The 20,081-nt window shown below is 37.1% G+C and overlaps 1 protein-coding gene across 1 annotated transcript in view; it reads right to left on the reverse strand.

Annotated features, from left to right (window-relative positions):
- Window positions 1-20,081, reverse strand: part of LOC145662243 (uncharacterized) — a 45,212-nt gene that overhangs the window by 7,019 nt on the left and 18,112 nt on the right. The window contains exons 6-10 of the mRNA XM_081727611.1: window positions 19,410-19,782; window positions 11,392-11,569; window positions 6,429-6,656; window positions 4,347-4,517; window positions 2,794-2,981 (exon numbers count right to left, since the gene is read on the reverse strand). Coding sequence (XP_081583737.1) covers window positions 2,794-2,981; window positions 4,347-4,517; window positions 6,429-6,656; window positions 11,392-11,569; window positions 19,410-19,782 — 1,138 coding nt within the window. The remainder of the gene's footprint in view (window positions 1-2,793; window positions 2,982-4,346; window positions 4,518-6,428; window positions 6,657-11,391; window positions 11,570-19,409; window positions 19,783-20,081) is intronic.

Here is a 20,081-nt window from a genome sequence, read left to right on the forward strand (position 1 = left end):
TAATAATAATAATAATAATAATAATAATAATAATAAAGAGTAAAATCAAGATAATGTTAATTAAAACAATATCCATGCTTTCGTCATTCAGCCGCCGACTAGGTTTGTATATGGGATTTAAAGGTATTCCCATTTAATGTTACAAGGTTATGATCAGAGAAAATGTCAGCCCCAGGAAGGATCTTCGCGTCCTTCAAGCTATTCCGATACCTCTCCTGAATCATAACGTAGTCTATCTGATATCTTCCACCGTCTATTGGGGATTTCCATGTATATCTTCTTCTCTTGAGCTGATTGAACCATGTGTTCCCAATTACTAGTGAATTCTGTCTGCAGAAATTGACCAGTCCCTCTTCCATTTCATTCCTTTCGCCTAAACCATATTTGCCTACAATATTACCTTCCTGTTTTTCTCCCACAGATGCATTCAAATCCCTCATTACAATTATGCACGCACCCCTCTTCTCCCTCCTTATATTTTCTTCTATTTTCTCATAATTTTCCTCTACTTCTTCAATTTATGCAAAGTTGTTGGTATATGTCTCTATCATTACTAGATCTTTCTTTTTTCCTTTAAGTCTTAACATCATAACTAAGCGCTTGCTAAGCATTATTCCTACACCATTATGACCGCCCTTCTCATTACCTGAGTAAAACATTATATATCTTTCGCTGTTCAACACCCCATTATCTTTAAATCTAACTCCTACCAAATGTAGATTATTTTGTCTCATTTCCTCTAACATTTTCTAGCTTCCCTCCCTGCAACGTTCCATGTCCATATCCTAAAACTTTTGCTCTTGCATGTTTTCTATCTTCCCCACGTTGTTAGTCTCTCGTCCAATAGTCCTTCCCAAGCCATCACTCTCCCGGAGATCCGAATGAGGGTATATTTTTACCTCCAGAACTACATTTTGACTTGTGAAAGACCATTGTACATATGTTCTCTTTCTGCTGTCAGCAAGGGAAAATAAGAGTGGTGGTTTCCCGTTGCCTTCCACCCCACAGTATCCTAGTCATTAAAATCACTGACCACGCCTGGAACTAATGTCCAAGTTGCCGTACCAATCACCACGATTTTCGTCAACTTGGCTAGTGGAGAATTGCTGCCTTCTCCCAGAAGATTCTTTTTCTGCCTACTCCATTTAGACCAATTTGGCAGGGGTAGCCCTTCTGGTAGTGAACTACCGCCGACATAGCTCTAAATTTCACTTTAGCACGCAATCCTCACTACCTGACACATACAGATGGTGATCAGAAAAATGGAAACACCTGTAGTTGGCAACACGTCAGATGTATGGGTTGGCAGTGGTGTCGTGGCGCCCGCAGCGCCGGACCGCTGGTGGTAGTGTGTTAGGTCGGTCTCCATACTACGTCAGGCGCAGTGGAACAGCAGTAGGAGACGGAGGTAGTGTAAAATGGGAGACCTCTCCGAGTTTCAAAGAGTGCAACTTGTTGGTGCGCGGTTATGTGGTGTGAGTGTGACGGCAGTGGCTACTGTGTTAGGTGTGTCGCGTGGGACAGTGTCGAAGGTGATGACGGCCTACACAACACACGGGAAAACCACATCCGGGAAGCGGAACAGTGGTCGGAAGAAAATCATGAGTGATTGGTCACGCCGTGTATTAAAGCGCATTGTCACGCAGAACCGTCGTGCCACTGCGGAGCAAGTGACGGAGGAACTCAATCAGCACCTCCCCCACCCTGTTTCGACAATCAAAGTCCGCCGCGAATTACATAACATGAACTTACGGGGCCGTGTTGCACGGGTCAAACCGCTCATCAAGGACCATAACGCTTTCGCACGCCGCAAATGGTGCCGCGACCATGCAACTTGGACTGTTGAGGATTGGAAACGTGTGATATGGTCGGATGAGTCATCTTTCACCCTATTCGCAACCACGGGCCGTGTTTATGTGTGGAGAACGCCCAAAGAAACTTATGATCTGCAGTGTCTCCGCCCACCTGTGAAACATGGCGGCGGCTCGGTGATGCTGTGGGCCGCCATATCATGGTTTTCATTGGGTCCTGTGGTCACACTTAGCGGACGAATCACTGCCAACGATTATGTCGCAATTTTAGGAGACCACTTGCATCCTATGGTCCGGATGTTGTTCCCGGACAATGACGCCATCTTCCAGGATGATAATGCACTCATTCACACAGCTGGCGTTGTTGCAGCGTGGTTTGAGGAACATCGGGATGAAGTTCACCTCCCCTGGCCCGCCCAATCCCCAGATCTCAACATAATTGAACATCTGTGGTCCGTCTTGGAAACACGACTCTGGCGACGATTTAAACCTCCATCCTCTCTCACAGAACTGGCCGATGCCCTGCACGAGGAATGGTGTAAAATTCCACTTGCTACCACTCACGAACTCTATGCCTCCATCCCACGTCGCATCAAGGCTGTTCTGAAGGCGAAAGGTGGCCCGACACAATATTAATCTGATAAGTTGCAATTTCTTTCAGGTGTTTTTATTTTTCTGATCCCCATCTGTAAGTGTCTTCGTAAAGGTGGTGTTTATCGGGGAGGTATTTCATTTCCATTTCAACAGAACGATACTCTTCACACATACGAACCACTAGTCCACACGCACTGCCTGCTGTTGCTCTAATGTTCCCCTATAACTTGAATACCAATTCAAGCTCTTGCAGCGACATCTATGCAATCAGTTCTCCTTTCACCAGAGACTTATTACAATGGATAGAGCTTTTGCACTTACTTAATAAGATTGTAAAGTCAACTATTCTGCATGCAACGAACTGTGCAAATAAAATGCTATTACTTACTCTTTGGGACTTTTCTTAAGTTCTTGGATAGAGAACTTGATAACAGAGGATTTAAAAACATTGGTCTTATCAATGCCTTCTCTACTAGGCGACTTCGATTCTTTTCTCTTCTTCCCAGCTGCATCTTGTTGACTTTTCTCTAACATCTTTCGAAATAAGTTGTCAACACAATGGTTGAATACTTCAGCCTGAAACAAACAATTCTACAGCTATATCTCAACAATTCTAACAATGATAAAGCGTTATTGATACTAAAGAACCAAGAAAGCATCAAAACTTCACTAGATCACTCATTACGCAAACTATTCTTCAAAGACATACGGGAAAATGAATAACTGGATAAGGGGAGATGTATACACCTGGAACATTTACTATGAAATGCTCTTGTAACTTTTAAAGCAATAGATTAAAAAACTATGAAATTTTGTACCATGCAAATAACAACAGAGGACATACTCTGCAATACCACCAGATTAACAATGTTGCCAATCCAACTTGAAGTGTTATTTTTTTTCAAATGACACTACGTCAGATTATTACAATTTACATATTAAACAAAAGCGTATATTGCCACACTTACTGTTCAGTATTGCAATAGAACAAACTACTTGATTATGGTCACCTCAATTTCATGAGTAAATGTACATAATTCTATGCGTATAGTGATTTTCCGAATTGTTAGCTTTATTTTGTTACAGGACAAAGCAACAAAAATAATAATGAATTAATAAATATCTTCTAGCTTTTAAAGTGATTGTTCGTGACCATAGCACTAGAGCAGTCTGAAATATAGAAGATATGGATTCCTAAACAAAATGCAATAGCTGAGTGTTTTATTATTATTAAGTATGTATCCAAGAGCATAATTCATACATAATTAATTTGTTCAAAAGAATAGAATAGAAAGTAGAATAAAAGACATTCTGAAATTTTGCAGCATTCATGAACGAGCCTTGAAGAACATAATGAAACTACAGAATCTAGTACTCTGGTGTCTAGATTTAGCGTCCTACACTGCAAATTAAGCTAATGTACTAAACAGTCATTTGAAGCTAATAGCTTAGCAACCCTTTTAGGGCAAGGCTATAAGAGACGAAGATATACTCTAAGGTGGAATCAGAACCATCGTAATGCGTTCAAATTTCAATGGTCTCGAACCTTGAAGGGGAGCGCGCTGGTCAATAGACCAGAGGAGAGGGCAACACAAGACATAAGTGTACCAAGATAGAATCACACCAAGCAAACTGCACCTATTATTTCATTAACACCAATGTGAACGTGAGCCTACCTTTTTATGTTAATTTTAGTCTGTACACTAATTCTGCTGAGTAAGACAATTTCTTTTTGCCGAAACCTACACAATTGGACAATTTTTGAGTACTTTAGGGGTAAGTATTCTTATAAACTTCTAATGTTGCTAATACAAAAGAATATCGCAATTTAAATCAATTACACAAAATGATTATTAAAAGTAAAGAAAGAAATATCATAATTGTTTGAAATATTTCACATGATTTCAGTTACTTTTCCTACGATTTAGAAGTAATACATACCTCAGACCCATGTTCGAAGGCCTTCTTATAGTGTTGTAACGCTGCTTCGAAATTTTGTTTAGCTTCTTCTAACGCTGCTAAACACTTCCAATAGTCACCCATTTCTTCTACACTTGATACAGTCTGACGGATCTCTTCAATCCACGTTTCGCAATCTGCTACAGGATAGCCCTAACATTAAAAAACTATTATTAACTAATAGTTATTGTTAAAAAAATTGAAAAAAAAAAAAACGAAATCTCAGTTTAATGTCTCCCGATTATTCCCTTTAGTCTAAGGGACATGATGATTAAGGCAAGTGATTGATGAAATTAGAATATGGTAAGAAATGAGAGTACCCTAAGAACACTCACGGAACCAGTGTTGCCCAGCACAAATTTACTTGGCCGGGGATCGAAACAGGGCCCCACGTACCAGATGTAAGCGCTCTACCACTAAACCAACATGAACAACATTGTTCTTCAAAATGATTTTTTAAATCTACGTTAATTATCTTAAAACAAGCTATAGTACTATCCCCAATCTCCCTCTTACATTGATAACCTACACTGATTTTAAGCTGGGTTAGAGAACCAACCGACAGAACAAACAGAGACCCAAAATTTCATTTAAATATATATTCTACTTTTTTTTTTTTTTTTTTTTTCTTCTTTGAAACTTTTGACATTTTTTCTTAAATTGTGCTGCATCTGAGTTACAAAAATGCAACAGAATTATGACGAATTTCATTATTCATCCGTGCACAAACTGTCAAATGATATTTTGAATATAATACTAGAAAAGACTGCTCTATTCTGAAGATAATGAGATACAAACCAAGATCCTAGCATAAATAGGGATGATTAACTGCTTAACTGGAAGTCTATAATTTATCTTTAAAAAGTCAGAATTTAAAAGGCTTTGAAAGAGCTTGCGATGTTTTTTCACGTCGTCATTAAATAAGATATTGGAATGGTGTTTGCACGAAGCATTAACAATTTTTGTGGTATGTTAAGAGTTCCGTAATTACACCTGGAGCCGCTTTAAGAGGATCCGAAAGTCTTTAAAAAATAGGAATTTTACGGACAAATTTCGCGCTTTTTCCAAAATTTCCCCTTTGCCGTACTTTATCGGAATATAAACAATAATGCATTTAAAAAATTACATCATTCTAAAGAGAATAGCGTACACGTCATAAAATTTGGATGGATTGTACTTGTTCAAGGAATTTTAGTTCGTAATGTTTCCTATTGATATATATATATATATTTTCTAATTTCAAACAGGATTGGGAAATTTTTTTCCCCACGTTATTATATTTAAGTTATCAAAATTATATTTGGCAAAATCAATACCAATAAATAAATGTATTTTTCAAGGTACAATGTGATAGCGTACTCTTGCCTGGGGTTGCTCTAGGTGTCTCCAAACTTCATAAAAGGTATCTTTTCCTGAGAAATTTCCCGATTTTCCCAAAATTTCCCATTTCCTCATATGTCATACGGACATGCGATACTATGCAGTTGAAAGACTGTGTTATTGTTAAGAGAATGCAGCACTAATAATTAAATTCGGATGAGTAGTGTTGAAGCAATAGCTACTTAAAAAAGGCAACATCGTGGCTCATGGCAACCATCTTGAATGGCCGCCATTTTAGTGTTCTACATGGATTTTGAAGTGGATCTTCGGTTCAAATGTTACATTTTGACATGAACTATAACTACAGAAAGTGGCATATTCCAATTAAAAAGTGCAGCATTATTTGGTGTACCCAACGTGCTAATGCTGTGAAAAGCCAATGAAATCCTCAAGATGTTTGTATTTATAAATATTATGTTAGTATCTATAGTTATCACCTGTGCAATTAATTTTCATTCATCTGATTGAATCCCCGTCTTCTTACCTATATCTTAACAATGCCGACAGAGGTCAGCGAAAGTTCGACCTTTCAGTTTAAATGATTTTTTAAAAATAAATCCGTAACTGAATGCAAAACTTTTTTGAGTTTATTTCTAAGACAGCTGTGCAAGCGTCTTCCATTAATGTAAGTCTAGTGGAAAGACCTTCACTTATTCTATTTTGTTGTAAATAAAGTTAACTTACACTTAATAACATATCGTACACCTTTCTTAACATATCCAATGCTTTTGTCTTCCCATCCGATCCATTTTGTTGGTCCGGGCAAAGGGATTCATCAGTTCCGTCAGTTGTCTTGGTGATTGTAGTATTAATGTTTTCCTTGACGTACGTGTCGTTTCCAGCTTTTGTTCCTTCGGGTGGTACTTCTTTGTTTTCAATTCTTGGTTCAACGTGTTCTTTCACATAAGTTTCCTATAAATACACATCATCGCTAATAAGTGGGGGGTAAATAAATACCAAGACTTTATCGTAAACTATACATTAGAGAAACTATGTAAGTATACTGTCAGTTCACCTTAAAATAACACATTTCATTAGCAACTAAAAACACGTAGAAATTGGTAAGATCAGAATTTACTGGGGTTACTCAAATTTTTGTTTCTGAAGAGAGTTGTACCAATAATTCTTATACTTTATTATATTGTTGTATAACTCTAAAAGAGTGTGTGCCAAATTTCAGACCGCTATCAGGAAAACAACGAGGCCAAGTTTGGAAAAATGAAATACAAGTGATGATAAAATACCTCTCGACAAAAGGAGTAACGTCAAAGGAGAACCGCTCTGACAAAGCGAACGTATCGGCTAATAATACTCTCTCCTATCAAGAGTAAAAAAAAAAAAAAAAGTCACTTGATTTCCATTGTGGCACGCAAAGCTGTGGCTCCTCCAATGGTATCCAGGATTTGGTTACGGTTAACAGACAAACAAGTATATAAGTGACATCACAAACATATCTACAGCTTCAATAGATAAAATGCTTACGTTTGCGAAAAGTGGATACGTGGTATGATTGGAAAGTTTCAGGAAGTTGGCAACACTGCTCAGGAGGAGTAGATATAATCGTCCATTAGCATGGAAGCGATGGCTTGGTGTGTCCTTGAGAAATGTTGAAACATGCACCGAGATATCTTTATTCAGTACACCGTAGCAACCAGATGAGTGCGGGCGCATGTGTATGTCTTGGCGGATTTTTAAATGCGCAAAATGAATGAAAAATGGGAACAACGCGTTTGTGTGAAATTTTGTTTTAAACTGGGAAATTTGCTTAAAAGACTTACGAACTCTTAAGTCTTCATCCCGGCGAAATTAAAATACCGCTAATTTTATAGTAATTATGTGATACCTTCAAATAGATAAAAGATAATTGAAATATAGAACATGAGCGCCCTAGACAATATTATTTTGCGTGAAGTACCGTTATCACAAGTCACCTAGTGGCTTTCCGTTTTCAGCTGTTTAGAAACGCGAAAATAAATGCCGATTTTCAAAATGGCTCGAAATCGAAAGTAGATAAGTGAGTCGTGATAACGGTTTCTCATGTAAAATAATATTGTCTAGGGCGCTCTTGTTCCATATTTCAATTATCTTTTATTATCTATTTGAAGATATCACATAATTACTGTAAAATTAGCGGTATTTTAATTTTGCCGGGATGAAGACTCTTAAAAACATCTTTTGGAGACAAATGTCTGAGCCGGTCAAACGTGTTAATCTGGTTTCACAGATTCAAAGATGGCCGTAAGTAAGTAGAGGATGACCCCCGGTTCGGCCGGCCTTCAACATCAAAAACTAACGAAAACATTGCGAAAGTTGGCGATTTAGTGGGCTCGAACCGTAGACTTACAATTAGGGGGATGGCTGAAGACCTGAATTTAAGTTTCTAAACAACACAGACTTGAAGTGTCCCAAGAACCGTTTAATAGAGCCGAAATTGACTCAGATTTCTTGAATAGGGTAATAACAGGTGATGAATCATGGGCTTATGGGTATGACCCAGAAACAAAGGCCAATTTTCTCAGTGGAAAAGCCCAGATTCACCAAGACCAAAGAAAGCGCGTCAAAGTCGGTCGGACGTTTAGACAATGTTTTTTTTTTTTTTTTTTTTCGATTCTAAGGATATCGTGCATCATGAATTTGCCCCTAGGGGGAAAGACAGTCAACCAGGAATGCTACAAAAGTGTCCTTCAGCGTCTGCGCGAAAATGTGCGGCGGAAAAGGCCCGCCCTCTTGAAAGAATTGGATTCTCCACCAATGACAAATGCACCAGCGCATTGTGCGTTCTCGATCCGGGAATTTTTGGCCAAATTCAACATTCCTGAGCTTCCGCAACCCCCGTATTCCCCAGATTTGGGCCCAGCCGATTTCTACCTCTTTTCTAAATTAAAATTGTCATTGAAAGGGAAGAGATTTGACTGAATTGAGGACATTCAAGCAAATACGGAGAGAGTGCTTTACACTACCTCGGAAAATAATTTTCAGGAATGCTTCCAGAAGTGGAGACACCGTTGGAATCTGTGTGTTCATTCAGCAAGGGACTACTTTGAAGAGATCCATCACAATAGCCTGTAAGTACTGCCATTTTTAAATTACAAGCCCAGTCTTAAAACTTTCGAAGGTACCAAAGCAGTAACTGCTGACCAAAAGTGACTGCTACATCGATCAATTTAAGAAAAATCAGAGGAAGTTTCTTAAATACATAGCAAGATGGAAGGCGGATACGCAACGAAGTCAGGGCCCCTCATATATGAGCGAAAGAGAGAGAGAAAGGAATTAAATTACAAGTTTTACAACTGAGTATGGAGTTATGTGATTTCCTTATTTATAGACATAATCTCTTCCTTCTTTAGCGAAGCTGCTCTACGGATAGCATTTGACTGTCAATAAAGTAAAGCAAGACTTCTGCACTGCTTCAGTCTCCAAAGCTTTACTTGTTTCCATCAATTTCCTTTTCTTTCTCTGCAGCTGCTGTACATTTTCACTTATGCTTTCCCTCTTGCTCTGCACTTGACTTTCCTTTTCAACAGTCCTTATTTTCTCCATTTCTGCCATATATTGCTACCTTACTTGGAAGGCATGATGCAGTAATTCTTTCGTGATGTTGATTGAAGTAAGGTCTTTATGGAAAATGTTATCATATACCAATCTCAAACCAACCAATGATTACCCTTTCATATTTTTAACAAGCAGATCTTTATTTATGCTGTAGCCTCGTTCGACAGTACCCTTTCTATGAGACAAAATCAGAAGCTTCTTTATGATTAACAACAAATCTTTAAAATCTTCCGAACCACCCAAGAGTTTTGTGTAAAAAGAATCCAGCCTCTAAGTGTCCAACTTATACCAAACAAGTGCATCTTTAAACTGCTCAGTAAATTTTACTGAAAAGTAAGTACGGTTGCGAAAATAGACTGATTATGGAGAATTGATACTGGTACAAATACTGGCATAGTTTCTGGAGGATAAAGCTAGTGAAGACAGCATCCAATAATAGGTTGATAGACTAGTAGATAAAAGAAGATAGAAGTTCTCCTAGCCAACCATCCTGTTGGGAGAAAAAGCCCACCAACCATCCACACATGCACGATCATAATGAATTATTATTCAGCACAAAATCGGAAATAGTAAACAAAAATAGCAATCAATTAAAATCTTCATTACAATTATGAAAAATCTGACATTCAGTATTTCTGTAAATTTCAAGGACATTTCCAGGACAAAATCAATTCGACATTTCCAGGTTTTCCAGAGCGAGTGTGAACCCTGCTTCATACACCACAATAACATACACATTCACAGAAACCATTACACACACAATGCCTGCAACTGGAGCTGTATATTTTGAGCATTCCGTCTATTCCTTTCAGATTTTGCTCCCAGTAGCGTAATGTACAATAAAGACTGGAGGAATGGCCAATAGTAGAACCTGAATATTTTAAAATTATGTTTGTCATTGTAGAACATGAGTAGAAAAGGGCATTTTTGTAATGGATATCTGTGGAAAAACAGAAGTTCTATGTCAGGGACAAAATTGTAAACAATCGTCTTATATCAAAACTTCTTTCTATAACAGGGTGTCTACTGGAATACCAGAAAGTAAATTCATGACTTTTTCATGACTTTTCATGACCTTTTTGTTCAAATTTTCATGACCATGGCGATAAAAATTTACCATTAGTAATAATAATCTCGTACCATCAGTGGTGCATCGGAACTATGCGGGTTGCTAGTCTTAAATATCACTTATTGTGAATCTTAAAGAAAGAATCTAAAATTCTGCCGCCTTGTGCTCGAGCACAGAATAGCACTTACCTAAATACGGGCCTGCTCTTAAAAGTGAATCACTCTATACTGTATTTGAAGTTTTAATTCTGAATATAATTATCCATCTAGCAGAAATTTGTCTGAAATTAAGCACTCAGAGAACTGCCCAAAGACAAAACAAATTCGTTTTAAAAAAATAGATCATCAAATTTAAAATCTGCAAACTCAAACGAATAATATTATTTGCATAAGTCTAAAGGCCCAAAAATACACAATTTACATTCTCACAATTATTGACCTGATACAACTGTTTCAGTACATGCAGTATGAGGTATAAAAGAATGAAGTATAAAAATATACTCTGAGATTTCAGATTTTCATGACCAGTTGGGTAAATAAAGGACTTTTTCATGGCTTTCATGACCACTAAGCAAAATATATGACTTTTTCATGACTTTCATGACTTTCATGACCAGTAGACACCCTGTATAAGCAACTATTAAGTCAAGACTAAAATATGTATTATACAAAAATTAGGCTTGGGTTCGAAGAAAACAGGAAGATGCATCATAAAAGACTTGCCATCAATATATAATACTTTCTCACTTTACTTCCCAAAAAAGTAACTTTTAGTTTAAAAAAAAAAAAAAAAAAAAAATTACTCGCTATGAGCCCTGCAATTCTCAAATGAATTAACATTACCCAGGTTATGCTGCGGAGTCTATGAAAAATAGGAAGCGACGAGTACGGAGGAAGAAACAAATCTCTTTCAATAAGTACTTCACATTTAGTACGTTATCCCATCTTCTAGTCTTCTATTAAACAAAGCGGGGTTCTAAAAACCATCCTTTTATACGAATCACAATTATAAATAAAAACAACTTACCTGAGTGCTTTGAGGCTCACTCACTTTGTCGAACGTAGTATTGAAAACTTTTAGTGGAGCAGGTTTATTTGTAGGATGAAGTACAGGAACAGAATCATCATTATGAAGGCTAAAACATCGAATATGGCGGCGCCGGTAAGAAGAGTTTCCTCCCTGGAGAAATGAGTCGATGCTGCTTCTGGATCAAGTTACAGAGACTAAGTTAATAACTACACAAATACACAGGGAAATAATTCAATTAAAAGAAAGTAAGAGAGAGGCTCTAAAGCCCACTTTTTAAGGGAGAAGAGAATTAGTGAAGCAAAACAATGAAAATAAAACAAGATTGAGTGCCTATATTCAATGGCTTTAAGTCATATTTTCTTATATTTTGCCTACTTTAGAATGCCATCTGGGTTTTGCTTTCCAAATCACCTCCCTTCTTATATCATCTTAACTCTTATATTCACATTAAACTCCTAGTCCAAATGGCTCTCCTAAGACTTGTAATCCGTAAGTGACATTCAAAATAACATCTTCATTGTTTAGTGGTATTTTCCCCTTATAAGGTTTTATTAGATTTCTGGGCTTTCGGCATCTATGGTTTGTTAACCCGTCACGTTCTGAGGAATGATGTTCGTCGGCGAGCATACTATCCGAGGAAAGAGAAGGAAGGGAGCAGCCTGGGACCTATATATTAGGTACCACCCCGGCATTTGCCTAGTGTGAACGAGGAAAACCCAGAAAAACTTCATTCAGGATAGCTGGCCTGAAAAAGCATTTTACACTTTTTCGACCGAGTGCCCCCACCGGGAATCGAAGCCGGGACCACTCGAAAGGTTTTATTACAGAACAAAGTAGTGTGGCTTGACATTACAATTGAATTCGTCTCTCTAAACTATCCATTTTGATTAAAGTTTCTTAACCTTCTATGCCACCATCAACAAGGCTAGCCTATTTGCTTCGAATCACTTTCTTCTAACAGTGTACTCGTCAAGAATCTTATGAATAGGGTCTTTCAACCAGTAAGGAAAGCCACAGGCAACCACGTTGGTGACTTTCAGAATAAAACTTAGAAACACAATCATCGCATTCTTTACCGTTGTTGTTCGTCCTGTTATAGTTAAAAAAAAATAAATAAATAAATAAATAAAGTTGTTTTAATTAAGCACTAAAACAATGATGGCCAAACAGCGGCCAGCAGACACATTTCATTCTGCCCGTGAGTAAAAAATGACCTGATCATTTGTTTCTTATTTTAATCATGCGTAACGAAAGAGTGTAGCTCATCTATAACATAAATCAAGACTTTTAATTGTGAAGATATTGGTACCGGACCGAACTTTGAAAAAGAAAAATGCAGATTACATATGGTTACTTTCAAACGTTCATAGATCAGGAATAATTGGCTTCGACACACAAATTTAAAAAACAATGATTCAGAAAACATGAAAGTTATGCACATACAGAGAACCTCATGAAAACATTCACTTGCTTTGCCATGTTTAGTTTCATATTTGAACGTCTTTTAACTAATCTATTTTTCTCTTTCTCCCCTCAGTTAGCATCTACCACAATAATAATAAAACGATTATTCACCATTTACTTCGGAAGTGTCTTAATATACAAACCACCAAGCTTTTAACCCTCTTTGAAAGTCTTCAAAAAGATTAAGACGAAGTGTTAATTTTACAATTCAAAATTGCAAAAAATCTGGATGTATAGAAAATATAACGCTATATATTTTATATATATATATATATACTAGCTGAAATACCCATTCTTCACTTGGGTCTGATAAAATATCTATCTAAACAAACTGAACAACGAAAGGAAAAAATATCTGTCATTTTCTACTACTTTTACATATCCCGGTAAACGCTCCCTGATTCGACTTAAAAAAAAAAAAAAAAATCCTCTGGCCCCCAACCAATGGGGACTGTATTTGGAAGTCAACGCTTGTGGAAGTATCACCATTCAACTCCGCAACCGCGAGAACTGTATTTCAAACTAATATCGGTCATTTTAGATTATTTTTACAAATCAGGTATCCTCCCCCCCCCCCCCGACCGATGACCCCGGCCCGCATACAATGGTAGCCGAATTTGAAAGTCATTGCTAATGGAAGTGTCCTTATTGATCTGAGCGACCGCGAAATCTATGAATTTGACACTAATAGCGGTCATTTTCTAGTACCTTTACATGTTCGGTAAACGCTCCCACTGAGATCCCCCTAATTCAATTTTTTTTAGATCTTCGTATTGATCTGGGGCCTAGACCAAGGTACCCATGACCAAAATTTGGTAACTCTTGATCCACTCGTCTGGTCCCCAGGCTGCACTCAAACAGACAGATACAGAAACAAATTCTTTATTTATATTATATATAAAGTTGCCTTTGTTTCTTCAATTAAGTTTCACTCTAGACAGTATACATTTTTTTTTTTCTATTGTAGGTTAGAAATTTCAATTACAATTGGAAGGTATAGATACGTAATTCACATCCTCCAAAGATGATTCAAAAATAAGTTACAAATGTGATCAATTTTGTGAACAAAAATTTATACTTCAGTCCATAAATTTTGCGTTAAACATTTTAACATTAATATTTTAATATGAATTGTATGTGATGCAGTTCGGTCTCTCAAGCTAGAGAAGACGATAAGAAATGAATGGTGGAAAGAACATGTAACACTCATATCTGAATAGGATTCCACCTTGTAACAGATTGTGCAATCGCTAACCTAAGGTTTTAAACAATTCGAAGGTAAAGAAAGAACTTCTACCAACAAGCTGACTAAAACTTGCAAACATTTTCGGGGACTTCTGCAGGTCTTTCAACTACTTTTTTAACGCAACTCATTTCTTTTTAGAAGATCTATGAAGCAGATCAAAAGCTTGATGGGTATATTAAAGAAAATTCGAGATAAGCGCTGAAGTATCATGTGTTCCATGCGTAATAATAATACTTTTACTAGGACTGCAAATATCGATTTACAGGTAGTAGTTATTCGGAGTCGAGCCTTTTTATTACTGTCGGTGGCAATCAATAAAGAAGAACTTACTTGTTTCAGAAGTTTGTACAAATATTCAATGGGTTTAACAATTTAGTTTAAAGAATGCTTGTACAGAATTTGTTTTAAAATTAACACAGTGCTATATATAACACAGTGCTTGAAATATCCACTCGCCTGTTCGTCAGTGGTGAGTACTTTCCTTTTTTACATTTAGCGAGTAAAGTCCGATCAATCAAAAACGCGAATTCAAGAATAAATACCCGATGTCACTTTTCTGATTTTTAAGCGACACATCAATAAACAAAACAAAAAATGTATTGATATGTTTACTTTGTCGCAAATTGATTTTTGTTTATTTGTATAAACACTGTGACTGCAAAATGGTCTGGGTATATTTTCTGGCTGGCGAGTACTAGCAAGCAAGATTTTTCAAGCGATCTATATATAAATGTACAGAGTGTTTGAAAAAGAACTCTCTAGCTCTAAGTATAAATTTAATTGGGAAACGAATGAAAACTTACATCAATGAGTACATATCATGAAAGAGAATTCCTTCAAGTTTTGTTTAATGTTGGAAGACTTTAACGTGGGATCTATTTGTGGCCCTGCACATGTCAAGACGATATTCCACTTCTCGCCACGTATTCACCAACATTTCAGGTGTAACTGTCCCAACCGCCGCGACGATTCTTTCCCGTAAATGATTGATGTCTCTGATCTTTTCACTGTACACAACATGTTTTATGTGGCCCCAAAAGAAAAAGTCCAATGTTAAGTCTGGGCTTCGTGGTGGCCAAGGTTGCTCTGCACTGCACGCCTGCCTGGACTGAACTGAGGAAACAGAGGGGAAAAAACAGCTCTGGTGCCGTCTCAAGGTCAAGCAGACCTGCCAACTGCAGGGAAGCCAAACTTGCAGAGTTGATGAATCAAACACCGCAAACAAGAAGAGTGTATGTTACTTTGTACAGATTCTAGAACACATTAAAACTAGGTGTTCTTTTTCAAACACACTGTATATACACACACTTCTACTGTGAGGGTGCTTTAACTTCTAATCGGAATTCTATTTCAGGAAGATTTTTTTTAGAATTTGAACATTTATTAACCAAGGTTGGTAGAAACATCCTTGTTCCTTCAGTGAAATAGGACAAACAGGTGCAGACATTTGATACAGAGTGAAAATAAGAACCAAAAGTGTACCGTGCAGTCAGGCAGCGTTTTCCGTTGAAGGTAGTGTGTAAAACCAACACAAATTTTCAGGAGATTGAATGACGATGAATCTATCTTACAATATTATGATAATATTATGATTATATATCCAGTTAAAGACTTTATTTTGTGCAATCTGTGCACAACAAGAGAACTAATTTCACAAGAGATGTCAATATTAGGAGCTTTGAGATATAACCATTCAAGAAGTTACAGCCAGATGAATCTCCAATGAAATGAAATGAAATCTTGAAGTTTAACGTACCACGATTATGCCCTTTAGGCTAAAAGGGAGACGATGATTAAGACAATGATGGAAAAAGTGGTGGAATGAGAATGTGGGAGGAAACTATATTACCTATAGAAAACCCACGGACACAAACTTACTTGGCCAGGAATCGAACCAGGGACCCCATGCACCACAAGTAAGTACTCTACCACTGAGCCACCGTGGCCCTTGCCCCCCAGATGAATCCCCAAAATGTTGACTGTAACGGACCGTCTCTACCGATCCGTTTACAGAGTAATATGTCAGGAATTAATTTCTTAATGTTCATTTTTATTTCAGCTTTTCAATGTTGGCTGATTTAATTTTATTTGTTATTTGCCGACATTATATCAATCTGTACGTGTTTGTTAATTATCTTGTGTTTATGTACAGTGAAATTCATATTCCATTTTGTTTATTAGGTATCTCGTGATATACGATGGTATTCTTTATCTGCACGTAGAATACTATAAATTGATTTTCTGGGAGATTTAAATAATCTTTGAAAAATTTTTGTAATTAAGTTTAAAAAGAAGAAAGTAAGGGTGATATATAGTGTATTGTCTTAAAACAAGACTACTAAATAATTTTGAAAAAATAATTTTGTGTAATTTTAAACCACAAAATAATCTAAAGATATAAATTTCAATTATTTATTCTTCTGCATTATATATTTTGTGAAAAGGGATTTATTGCCAGAAAGTTTAAAGAAAAAAAAATGATGTATCTGGAAACCAATGTTCTCCGGAATCTACAGGTAACATTAGATGTACGAAAATACATTGGATGTAAGATTCATTCACGTCTGAATACCCAAGTTTTCTTTCATTGGTATTTAGATTAGCGTAACTGTCTACGATATTTATTAAATTCGTTACCTACATAAAATTAGACATTTCTTATGAGGGCACACCGTCTTGTTTCCGAACCGGTAACCTAGAAGGAGTAACACATGACACTAGATAAGAAGCAAAAGCAACGACATTACAGCATTTGAAACGATATGATTTGCTGTCAAGGACAGTGAATTCTTAAGAGAGGGGTTCACCATTATATTTCAAAATCAAAAAGATGCAAAAAAGAAGTCTCCTCTTTAAGACATTCATAACGTAGCATTCTTTCAGTAATGTAATAATAATAATAATTGAACTAAATTCTTCGAGTCACAATCAACGCAGATTACTACAGCAATCTTCTACGCACAAAAGTTAACGATGCTCTACGGAGAAAATGACCTGACATCATGAAAAATGAAATCATTTTCTCATGACAAAGCAGGTTCTTACGTTGTTAGAAAACAGTAAGTGCCATTTACTAATGGTAGCCATAGGATACGTATAAGTATTAAACGAACTTCTGTATCCCTTGTGAATGAGTCGGTTCGCGCTGCAACCTTCTTCAGCACCGAAATATGTTTACATAAAGAATGGAGCTCTACAACAAGAATTGGAAATGAAATCTTTACATTCTTCGTCCCACGTTTAAGCCGGTTAGGCTAAAGGAGACAGTGATGAAAAATGAATGAAAATGGCGGAATGAAGAAAGTGTGAGGAAACAGGTGAACCTCGAGTAAACCCACGCACACGGTGTTTGTCCACGAAATGAAATGAAATGAAATCTTTGAGTTTTACGTCCCACGGTTATGCCGGTTAGGCTAATGGAGACGGTGATGATGAGAGATGAATGAAATGGTGGAATGAAGAAAGTGGGAGGAAACGGGAGAACCCCGACAAAACCCACGCACACGGTGTTTGTCCACCACAAAGTTCACTTGGCGGGAGCAGGGTTTGAACCCGAGACCCCAAGCACCAGAGGTGAACGCTCTACCACTGAGCCACCGCGGCCCCGTGTTTGTCCACGAGAAAGCTCACTTGGCGCTGGGATCGAACTAAGGACACCATACACCAGAAGAACGCTCTACCACTGAGCCATCGCGGCTCCTACAACAAAAATTGGTTTTGAAGACTTTGCAGCACGAGCTGGCATCATTCTCAAGGAAAACTGACACGGAATACAGAGATAACAGGCTTTCCATTGCTAATTGAAAAAATATAGGAAATCACGACGAAAAAATATAGGAGCTTTCGTGAAGCTGTGAAAAAGGAACACTTCAATTATTTCCTGGAACATTTTGAAGAAACATTTGTCCATTTGGAACACTTTGAAAGAACAAGGAACAAAAAACTTATATTACAATATTTCTACCTATTGGAAGGAACATTTAAATTTTCCAATAGGTAGAAATAAAAATAAAAAATAAAAATCCCTTAATGGAATAACTATCTGAAATGTAAACATTCTGCAGCTGGAGCTTTTACGGTAAGATTTATGTAACATATTCAACAACTATTTGCCTACAGTTAGTGCAAAAAGTATTAATACATCTAAATACATTATTTATAAGTCTTTAAAATCACTACTCCATAGAACTTTTTAATGGATATGACGAAACTAGTTTACTTTTGTTCCATTTTGTAGGTGTATGAATATTTTTTGCGCTAATTGTATATTGTTTGGTATAATTATCTTTAGACAATAAGCAGGAAAGGACGAAACACTGAAGTCTCCATTCAGCCACCCTACTGTGGAGACAGAAGGTCCTCCAACCACCAATACTTCATTTCCTTACGTTATTTTCATAAGTGAAAGTAGCTATGCTACCAAAATATAGGAGGTTTCGTTAAAATGTAGGAAATATAAAAGTTTATAGGAAGAGACACAAATATATAGGAAAAATATGAAATATAGGAGCACTGGAAAGCCTGAGATAGGTTTAAAATCTATTTAAATAGGAATTGCGATTGACGAACTCGAGGGGAGGTTCTTGATCATCCGCCCTAATTCCAAATGCCTCACCAAGTGACTACTACCATTTTGAAAATTTCAACTCCAATGACGTGGCCAAGAAATAAGTAAATGAGACGCATATTTCAATTGACGGAAAAAAATACCTAATTAATCTATAATGACGCTTAATTAGGTCAAGCTTTTCGGCAATTTAAAGAAAGAGCTCATAGACCGTCTCAAAGAATTCTACACGCTTTTACATCACTGGAAGGTATCTAAATTGTATTCACTGTTAGATTGATCCCAATGTAAACAAATGCAATTGTATCCCTCCACCTGCTCATCCAACAACTGAAAAATGACCAGTGATTGGTGACAAGACTTCAGAATTACGTAAAACACGACTGTTGGAAACTCTCGTTAATGATGATGGAAGATTACGATTTGCATGTTTGGATCTTCATATTTAGGAATAAGTGGAAAGCATATTTAGTAGTTTATTATGGATTCTAAACTTGGATCTATTTTCTGTGGATGTGCCTCTTCTAAGTTGCATTTTAATTGCTGTGGCCAAATACCAATCGATCACGTGGATTTGTCTTGATTGGTATCGCCCTAATAGTGAACACAGTTTATAAAAAGCATGTACACACATTATATATATATATACAGATGAAATTCCGATTAAAAGTTGTACCACCCTCGTAACTGACTAAAATACCTGTATTCCAAATAAGGAAACATTTTAAACCTGCTTGCCTCAACGTGGTAACCAATGGTGAAGAATCTCTTCTAGGAGTGATGGAAGTTATTCGTCTTCGATTACTTGGAGCGGAAGAAATTTGAGGAGTCGTACGTCGAGGCGCACTTTCCACCACTGGCTGCGGCTTCTCAGTTTCTGTCTCACTTTCCTCCCTTATAGGCGAAGGAATCGACGGACATCTGAGCCTCGGGGTTCTGAAGGACAGATTTGTAAGTATGTCTCGGTCTCTCACTGGTGTTGAAGAACTAGTATTAAGTCCCCTCTCTGCAACAGGTGTTGTTAATGCAGATATCCCAGATAAATCGATTTGTGTAGGTGTTAATGGCACCTCTTCATTGTTTCTCTTGAATGTTATTGGCGAAATATCTCCTAAAAGAACGAAACAAATAATATAATTAGCAAACAAATTATTAAAATGTATATTCATTACCACTTTCGGCTGTCCAGAGGACATAACGACTCAGTAGTAGAGCGTTTACCTCTGATATGAAAGATCCTTGGTTTGATCCCGGGCCATGTGAGTTTATGGTGGACAACATGGTGTTCGTCGGTTCTCTCGTTTCCATCCACATCCTCATTCCATCAATTATTTCAACATTTACTTCTATTGATGATCCCACTTCTTCAGCAGAAAGACAAAACATTATTCTTTAGTTTTCCCGCTGCCA

This window comes from Thermobia domestica, chromosome 10 (genome assembly GCF_964235325.1).
Source record: "Thermobia domestica chromosome 10, izTheDome1.hap1.1, whole genome shotgun sequence".
NCBI lineage: Eukaryota > Metazoa > Arthropoda > Insecta > Zygentoma > Lepismatidae > Thermobia > Thermobia domestica.